The sequence below is a fragment of the Lactuca serriola genome, chromosome 4 (assembly GCF_051521515.1).
Source record: "Lactuca serriola cultivar US96UC23 chromosome 4, Lser_US96UC23_V15, whole genome shotgun sequence".
Classification (NCBI taxonomy): domain Eukaryota; kingdom Viridiplantae; phylum Streptophyta; class Magnoliopsida; order Asterales; family Asteraceae; genus Lactuca; species Lactuca serriola.
This window is the reverse complement of record NC_136411.1, coordinates 80,622,774-80,632,803: the sequence shown is the minus strand read 5'-3', so window position 1 is coordinate 80,632,803 and position 10,030 is coordinate 80,622,774. Positions and strand designations below refer to the sequence as shown.

Genomic DNA, 10,030 nt, shown 5'->3' with positions numbered 1-10,030 from the left:
ACAAACACCATATACAACTTGGATGAAGAGGAGAAGAAGAGAGGCTGCCCAAAAACGGCTGGAAACCCTAATGGAAGACTTGTCCACGTTTTTGGGGCATAGGGGCCCTTTGTATACATGTAGGCTATTAGGGTTTACAACTAGGAAACCCTAATATGACTGCTTAGGCCCTAAGCAGCCCATGGACTCCTTAAACATATCCCTTGGACGATTTCTAATGGGCTTCCCATAGAATTCGTCCAACCTATATATTATTAGGTGATCCATAGCCCAATTATAATTATCTTATAATTACAACTTCAGTCCCCTAAGTTTAATTAATCTCTTTTAGCCACAAAATTAATTATCAATTAATTCTTGACTAATATTAATTAAACAATATGATTTCTCCTTTAATATATTATTCTCATAATATATTAATAAATCATATTTAAACCTTTCTCTCCTTAAGTCATCCTACATATTGCTATGGTGAAGGCAACCCAAAACGACCATGCTCATAATCGGGTCAAGTACATACCAAAATAGTTATGGACTTAGACACTAATCCAACGATATGTTATCCTATTCTACTATCATAGACCCTCAGATCATGACTTTTGATTATATTCCATCCGATGGTCCAGATCTGTGCATTCTGGCACAAAATAGTTACTAGAAAGAAAATAACCTAACCATATATATATATATATATATATATATATATATATATATATATATATATATATATAGACAAAATTGCAAAAATGGTCCTTGTGGTATGCATTTTTGGGGGGTTTTAGTCCAAACCCCGACTTTTTTGGATTGGTGGTCATTTTGGACTAGTTTGCATGTAAAAATGGTCCCTGTGAAAATTGAAATGACTAAATTGCCCTCTTGATATAAGTTTTTATATTTTTTCTATTTAATTTAATGTTTTATTAATAATAAAATGGGTCTCTCTGTGTGTGTGTATGTGTGTGTGTGTGCGCGCATATTGAGTAAACATTACACAACAATTTTGTCCAACTAATGAAAATTTTGTGTCTTCTTCTTGTACCCAATCACCACCTCCATTGCGGTTGCTGTGACCACCGGACACCACCCAACACCACCTTCCAGTCGTGACCCACCACCACTGATACCCACCTTATACCTCTCTCTCTCTCTCTATTAAAAATCACCACTGAACATAACCCTCATTCCTCCCTACCCTTCCTCTCATCGAGCTCACCGGAAAAACGAGAATACGAAGCAGCAGAAGTCGCCGGAGCAGCTCCTACCACCATCGTCGCCGCTGCTGTGAACCACCATCGTCATCAGTTGTTGCTTCTGTCGGTCATCTCCGACCAGCCCCGTCACCTCTTGCGACCCCTGTATGTCCGATTCCCCCCTCATTATTTTCGTTTTCCTTTTTGATCGATCAACAGTCTTGGATGAGGAAGGACTGGTCTCTGATTTCGATTATACCTCCTCTGAGTAGTACCTAGTTAAGAACCATAAGTTGGTTTGTGGAGTTAAAGTATCATCCATGAGTAGTACCCAGTTAAAAATCTTGGATTTATCTAATCAATTTGATTGAGGTCTTCATTATTTTTGTTTTATGAACATAATTAATATTTTGGGGCTGAAATCATGTTCTTTGGTTGGAGAATATGAATTGGGAAATGGTTTCGTACAGGTAGGAGAGAGAGAGAGAGAGAGAGAGAGAGAGGGAGAGGGAAGGGTCCTTTATTATTTTTTAATTGTTAAAATAATTAAATAAATAGTATTAGATTTTAAAATAATGAAAGAAAATGAAAAATAAATACCCCAAGGATATTATTGTCATTTCAATTTTCACATGGACCATTTTCACGTACAAACTAGTCCAAAAAGACCACTAATCCAAAAAAGTCGAGGTTTGGACTAAAATCCCAAAAAATGCATACCACAGGGACCATTTTTGCAGTTTTGTCATATATATATATATATATATATATATATATATATATATATATATATATAAACAATCAAGGTCTACTTTTATATCCTTTCACTAGGTTATAACCCGTGTAGTACACAGGTTGATTATAAAAAATATTTAATTGGAATTTGTGAAAAAATAAAGCATAGTTCGTGTACAACTCTACTATTAATTGACAAGTTTATAACCCGTATAATATACGGTTGATAAATTAAAGTAAGATAAATAATAATTGTAATAAAATAAATGGAACAAGAGATTATTTATAATTGATTATTTCATATAATTGATTATCAAACATTTTGAATTTCAAAATCTTTATTAATAATGCTAATTTTAAGGGATTTGGAAAAAGATTTAAATTTAAATGTAAAATCATTAATAAAAAAAAAGACATGTGTCATTTTTTGAGAATAAAAGAAAAAAAATCAAAATTATAGAAAAATGACACGTGACAAGTTTAGGATTCTTTTATTAGAAGAGAGAGATATCTTTGACACATTACTTGAGCAAATAATATCTTTTGAATGTGTTTATTTGTACCATTCGTGATTGATAATTAAACCCTCTAATTTGACATTTTGTCTTTTTTTTTTTTAATTTTTTTTGTCTTTTGTTGTCCTTTTTCTTTTATTATTACTATTATTATTATTGTTGTTGAAATTATTATTATTATTATTATTATTATTATTATTATTAGTACACAAATGGTCCATGTATTTGTAGTAGTTTACATGTTTGATCTCTATTTGTTTTATTCAGTCCATCTATATATAATGATTATGTTGTATTTTAATTATAGAGCTCACCTACACCATTTATTAATGTATTGTCAGAGAACCGACCAATCCACATTCTACAATTTATATCATTGTTAATGTACATCAAATTATTAATACAATTGAAACCATATGTAGAAGTCAATGTATGTTAAACCATTTCCCACATATATACGTCCAAAGTTGTAGATCTACAACACAAGTTTTCCTAAAAGTTGTTACTTGAAAAATGTCGGACGTCATCTCGTACATCATACATACTTATAAAGCTAGCATTTTTTTCTTGAACCTCATGCATTTGAAACCCCCATAAAAATTTGCAAACACCTAATGCATTTGAAATCTCCCATTTTAATGAATACCACTCAAAAGTCTCTTAATAATGATTAACAATTCAAAGGTTTTATAACTTATATAATATATTTAATAAACAATTAATGGATACTCTATTATAAAAAAGTCAATCTTTTGAGTAGACACATAAATACAAATCACATACAAAATTCACAAATAAAACAAGTTTAAAGTTTTTTGTGTTGGTTTGAGGGCTTTGAACAATTTTTCGAGCCATGTTATTATGTTGAAGTTTTTAATTTGTAGGTTTGTTATATATAAATTCTTTTTTATATTTTCTTGATTTAAGTATTCTTTTAAGAATATGATTGTATGTTGTGGTTGAGATTTTAATGTAAATTAGATTAGATTCATGTTATCGATCATATGTTATGGAAGATAATATATATTATATTTAATTAACTATTGTATACATGTTTGTATGTTCATGTTGCTTCAAAACAATAATTAATTAAAAATCATGGATATGTCATATTATCCATATTATCCATGTAAGCCTTTTTTAAAATGCAAATTGTCTATCTTATCAGTTTACATTTTAGTATATGTTTAACATTTTAGTTATAACAATAAGTGTTTTTTAAAAGTTTCTTTCACTTATTAATAATAACAAGTGGTTTTAAAATTAATAAGCAATAATTATAAATAATAAAATCAAATTACATGGATATGTCATATTACCCATGCAAGTCTATTTTGAAATGCAAATTGTCTATCTTATCACTTTACTATTTAGTGTATGTTTCACTTTTTAATAATAATATTAAGTGTTTCTTAAAAGTTTTATTTAACTTATTATTAATAATAAGTGATTTAAAACTAATTAATACCAATTTTAAATGATAATAACATCAAATTATAAATTATATTTAGCTATAAATAAATTGTATTTTAATTGAACATCATTATTGAAATTAGAAAATGACTACATAAGTAAAAATATAATTAATTAATAATAATAATTGTTAAAAATAATACTAAATAGATAATTATATTTTATTCTATTAATGAGGAATGTGGGTTGGTGCTAATGAATATTATTGTTCAAAATAATAGAGATATATTTTTTAATATTTTAACAATATATTTTTAATCTTCGCTGCGCAACGCGCAAGAATTCGTCTAGTTTGTAGTTTGTAGGTATTTCTTAGCATTAGGAGGTAGTAGAGGTATAAAGACAAACATTAACTCAAAGCAAAGATTAGAGTGTTAACTAATTTTACATAAATGCTCCATGAAGTTTAAAACGCCTATCAATTATTAACTAATATTTATTACTATCGGAAACAAGAGTTAATATCAATAATAATTTGAGTGTCTATCAATTATTCAGTGATTGTATATATTCAAATGACTATAAATTTGAACATTTTTTTGTACAACATAAAAGAATATTATTGAAACAAATTAATAATAATAATAATAATAATAATAATAATAATAAATAAAACATCAAAAGATTTAAAAAAATCAAAATCCCTTTTAATGCTATTTATATTAAAAAAATAAGGGAGCAATTAACAGTTATAAAAGGTGTTACATATTAGACAAAATTGCAAAAATGGTCCCTATGGTATGCATTTTTTTTTGGTTTTGGTTCAAATCACGAGTTTTTTAGTTTCGTGGTCCTTTTGACCATGTTTGCTTGTGATTTTAGTCCCTCCGAAAATTAAAAAGACTAAAATATCCTTTCTGATATATTTTTTATATTTTTTCTATTAAATTTAAAGAAAAAATAAATAAATAACTAATTTGGGTCCATCTCTCTCTCACACACGTACACACACAAGAACATACTTCTTTTTTCTTTGATCGTAACAAGAAAAAAAAAATACTTTTTGAAGAAAAACCCTAAATCACTCTAGACCACCATTGCCAGACTGCTTCCGGAGCCCTTGAATCGAACCGCCGCTACAACTTTAGCCTCCACCGCCAGAGCACGTTCCGAATCCTACCCCCATGCATTGATTCATCGAATGTTCATCATCAGCAGATTCATCACCATCATCCTGGTTAAGACGATGATTCGTTATCCTCCCCTGAAAAAGAAGTTCGATCATAAGAGAATAAGGGGATAGTAAACCCTTTGCATTTTGATTCCTTATAGTTGTGATTCTTTGCGTTTGCAATTGAAGAAGGGCGTGGGTACTTACAGATCTGGGCAGCTAAGAAGTGAGTGAAACAAAGGTGAAGATGAAAGGAAACAAGAGATGGGGTCAATGAAGGTGATTCTGGATTTTGGATTTTGGAAAACAGGGGTGAAGATGGAAGCTCAAACTCGATTTCTTATTTACCAATCGTAGGTTGCATTTACGAGACCAAAACCAAAAAACCAAGACTTGGAAACCAAAATCCCAAGTGCTTCAATGGGTTGTACCTTTATTTCTTAACCTTCCTCTGAATAATCAAACCCAAAAGAACGATGACAATAGAGATGGCGGTCTTAACAGATATCATTCAAAGTTTCAATTTTCTTCAATGCGACTACCTCCTTCGGATCTTGAACTACCTTTTCATTCAAAGTTTCAATTTTCTTGATTCTGCATCAGCAGATATCAATTGAAGTTTTTTGGGTATCTCTCCATAAAATCGCATGGCTCTAAGCTCTTCTTGGTCCAACCTCAAACGCCATTGATGTGTAGGCTGCAATCTTTACACGGTGAGACCTTTTATGGTTCTGGGTGTGATCAAAAGCTGATTTTTTCATGTTGAGGTTGTTTAAAGCAAGAAGGAATCAATAAGCGAGATGGATCTTGAGAGAGGTACGGTTAAAATAAATATTAAATTAAAAAAATGAAAGAAAAATGAAAAATAAATACCCCAAGGGTATTATAGTCATTTTAACTTTCAGAGGGACTATTTTCACACACAAACTAGTCTAAAAGGACCACGAAGCCAAAAAGATCGTGATTTGAACTAAAACCCTAAAAAATACATACAATGACCATTGTTGCAGTTTTGTCTACATATTATAACACCTACTTTATTAACAAAGAAAAAAGATCGAGCACATCTACTTTACCAAATTTTCTTTGTTACGTACAACACCACTTTATTATTTATTAACAAAGAAAAAAAAAAGATACATCTACTTACAAACTACAAAGAAAAAATATACATCTACTTTGCGTCACCACACAACAACGTTGCCCATTAACCCACACGGTAATTGGGTTGAATCTTGATCATGGAATCCAACAACTTTACAAGATCACCGAAGCTACTTGACTTGTCTAAACGATTTCGTCAATCGAAGTCTGTTTCCCCTCTTCCAGATGACCCCTCAATTGGTCAATCCAACGAATCCGAAAGATCCACAAGACCCAACCGAGCTGCAGTTCTGATATGTCTATTCGAGGAAGGAGATGATATCTGTGTTATTTTAACCCAACGATCATCCAAGCTGTCGTCTCACTCTGGTAAAGAAAATCCTACACTTTAGGTGTTCGGCGAAATGCCTGAATGAAGTTGAAACCTTGAAATGAGTTCGTTTTGCAGGGGAAGTGTCGTTGCCTGGAGGTAGAACGGACGAAGAGGATACAGATGATATTCGAACCGCATTGAGGGAGGCTGAGGAGGAAATTGGATTGGATCCTGCCCTTGTGGATGTTGTCACTGTTCTTGAACCATTTGTAACCAAGGTCAAATCATTTTCTCCCATTTTTTGTTTCGATATGAACTAGATACTGAATTTAATTTGGAAATTGTGCAAATAGGAGCTAAATGTGTTTGCTTTAAATGAACTTTTGTTATCTGTTTTGTCATGAAATAACATTTTGTAAGAATCCCAATAACTTTTATGGCATCTAGACTTGACTAGGGCCTCTCTATTAACAACTATTTGATTGTAATGGCAGAAGAATGTTACAGTAGTTCCAGTGATGGGTATACTATGGGATAAACAAGCATTTAATCCGCTTCCAAATGTTGGAGAAGTGGAATCCATATTCTATGCTCCTTTAGAAATGTTTCTCAAGGTTAATATTCCCGTTTTTTCTCTTCTATTAAGTTGGTTTTATGTATTATGTAAAAAACCAACATTCGTATGTAACTTTAGGGAATAAGTCATTTTCTCATTAAGTCCATTAAGTCAAAAGATTATTGATTCAGGATGAAAACAACAGACGACATGAAGAGAGAGAACATGGGGGAGACAAATATTGGCTTCAATATTTTTATTATGAAACAAATAACAGGGTGTATGTGATATGGGCTCTAACTGCCGGAATCTTGATAGCTGCCGCCTCCCTCGTTTTCCGGCGACCACCGGATTTTCAAGACATGCCGCCTAAATTCTGGCACAAAACCACTGCAAGTTCCAATGTTCCTTGAATCACTGGGCCAAAATATAAAAAAATGTAACACAAGTCGAATCAAAGATGAAATTGTAGTGTTATCATAGATAAAATTGTAAGTTTATTTGTATCAAATAATTAAGAGATGCCGTGTCCACAAAATGTTAACATTGAAACTTTTTACCCGGTAAATTACACTCTATCAAAAGAAACTTTTAATGTTATCAAGAACTTTTAAAAATTAAAATCTTTAAACTTTTAACTGTTTGTGTTTGTGGTGCCTATATAAACCTTTGAGAGGTTTTTTTAATTTATCATTTTTAAAATTTAAAATATTAAAAAAAGGGATCCAGACCGTTTTTAGTTGTCTTCACCATCCATCTTCCATTAGGTTATAGGGTGTGGTTTCATGTGGAATTCTATAAAAGACTTATTTTTCGAGCTTTGAAATGTAAACTAGATACACAAAAGTTCCCTCAAGGAGCACAATCCACATTAGATTTGAACACTCTTATATTACAGCTGCAGAGACTTGGAACCTTATTCCCTACATAAGTATAAAACTTATCCGTTCACTCCATAGTGAGTTCACATCAGATATATAACAAGAATTGGACCATGTCATTTGATTATAAGTTATAACGAAGTAAACAAAGCGCATATATTATTGCATACCGAAACTAACATGTAACTCTTGTTAAATAAATCTACATTTTGTCAAAACTTATCATATCGACCATGAAACATAGCTGTCAAAAGAGTCACAAACATATATATATATATATAATTTGAATATAACCCCATAATCCATCCACGTTCAATTCCACACCAACTTTTGACATCTTAACATGAAAATCATGATCAATTTGCAGTTTTGCACAAAAGAATTCTCTCATTGTTGGTAAACCCACCAATCGGAAGATATCCTTTCTACAAAAACTAGAGAAGAACCCCGCATTGCGGGATTAGAATTGGGAAAAGAAATAACATAAAAAGTTGAATTTATTAGCCTAGATAGTAATCAATTTGTGTGAGATAGTGAGAAGATCGTATTTGTCAACAAATTTACGAAGTGAAAAATTACATTAGAAATAAACATTAGAACCAAAACATCTTTATATGTTATAAAGTTTTCTAACAGACCCTTGATTTTTCTTTTAAGACACCATTCTTCTTTACCCTTTGTTTGAAATCCTCACTGCACCTTGATGACATCACATGGTCAATTATGAGATTTGATAAGCATGTTTCCAACCTGCAGTATAAAGCAACCAATAATAAACATAGTAAGATTGATGAAAGGGTTGCAATTTTAATACTGATAATATTATTGTCATGGAAAACTCATATACAACGAAATTACGAAACAAAGAACGAAAACATGAATATCTAATTCAATCCCTTTTATACAGCAGTGGAAGGTGTAAAATGGCTGCACCGAATGACCATCATAAATATACTTGCTCTGTTTTGAAAACCTGCATTGGTGCTAAAGCTGAAAGATCATGTAAATACAGGATTAAAAGTTCACCAACTTTCCTGAGAAGCAACAAAAACTGATAATACAATAGTGCTCCTGAAGGGAAAAAAAAACCTTTCAAACGTTAGTTTGACTTTCAAAAATCAAACACAACACAATTTAAAATCTAAAATTTAACAAACTTGCATGCATCATGTACCATTCTTCAAAGTCATCAAACAATTCCAATCGTTCAATCTCATCAAACAATTTCAATCGTTCAATCCTAATTAACTAAAAAAATAAGAAACCAAAAACCAAAAGCTTCTTAAATACATTCACAATTTAAACACCTTTTTTTTATAAATATAAAGATCAAAAAACCAAATACCTTTGACATTCTTGTGGATTAATGAAGCTTGTATAAATCTTCAACATATCCCAAGTAACATCTCTCCAAAACTCATCGTTACAACGTACTTTCATTTATTTGTTAATTATTACAATTTTTTCTTATTAAATAAAAATAAGAAAAATTAAAATTAAAAATCCATACCTGTCACCCGTCACCCGTGTTTAAGGATAACTTTTTCCCTATCATGCAATGTTGGTGTATCATAAATGCCCAATAGTCCACACCATCGACTCTTAAGAAAGATAATACACATCAAGATAGTGGCAGAAGGGAAAAATGGTCATTTATTAACTCACATTAACACAAATTATTCGGTCCAACAAAGAAAAAATCTTTATGTATACAACACTTGCTCCCTAGAGACATTTAAAGATTCAAATATGGACAAGAAAATGAAAGTGATTGTGAAAAGGGGTTGTTTTCTAATATTTTAAATGCAAGGGGTAGTTTTGGGGACTTTATTTCACCTATGATGAATCGAATTCAAATCGGAAAATTATGATCGTCAATTGATTAAAGCTATGAAAAGTTAAATAATATGCATTTATATCAGCAATCAACAACTTATTTGGTCCTAGATAATTGGAAAATGAAAACCGTAATCACTGCCTATCAAATTACCAAAACTGGGTATTATAGTTTCAAGAATGAAACGAGTATGTTGGTGGTATATGAAAAGGAAATGATGGAAAATATATACAATAATTAATACATAGCATTAAAAAATTATATACATTATGTGCTTTTGTGCTCTTTTATAAAACTAAACGAATTCATTTTATG

General features: G+C 31.1%; 1 protein-coding gene and 1 long non-coding RNA gene across 2 annotated transcripts; one reads left to right on the top strand and one right to left on the bottom strand.

Moving 5' to 3' along the window:
• Positions 1-4,747: 4,747 nt before the first annotated feature.
• Positions 4,748-5,366, bottom strand: LOC145101989 (uncharacterized). The gene is made up of 2 exons (XR_013705964.1): positions 5,232-5,366; positions 4,748-5,117 (listed from the first exon to the last, which is right to left on the bottom strand). It is a non-coding gene; the product is annotated as an uncharacterized LOC145101989 (long non-coding RNA).
• On the top strand, positions 5,116-7,565 carry LOC145101988 (nudix hydrolase 11-like). The gene is made up of 4 exons (XM_079039301.1): positions 5,116-6,497; positions 6,577-6,719; positions 6,936-7,055; positions 7,189-7,565. Exons 1-4 carry the CDS (start codon positions 6,266-6,268, stop codon positions 7,408-7,410), a joined length of 717 nt encoding a protein of 238 aa, XP_078895427.1. The 5' UTR covers positions 5,116-6,265; the 3' UTR covers positions 7,411-7,565.
• Positions 7,566-10,030: the final 2,465 nt, after the last annotated feature.

Bases quoted from the DNA above. Each gene is read 5' to 3' on its own strand.
- LOC145101988 (XM_079039301.1), top strand. From the start codon at position 6,266: ATGGAATCCAACAACTTTACAAGATCACCGAAGCTACTTGACTTGTCT. The intron at 6,498-6,576 runs GTAAAGAAAATC...TTCGTTTTGCAG, and splicing joins CAAGCTGTCGTCTCACTCTG to GGGAAGTGTCGTTGCCTGGA. The intron at 7,056-7,188 runs GTTAATATTCCC...TTATTGATTCAG, and splicing joins CTTTAGAAATGTTTCTCAAG to GATGAAAACAACAGACGACA.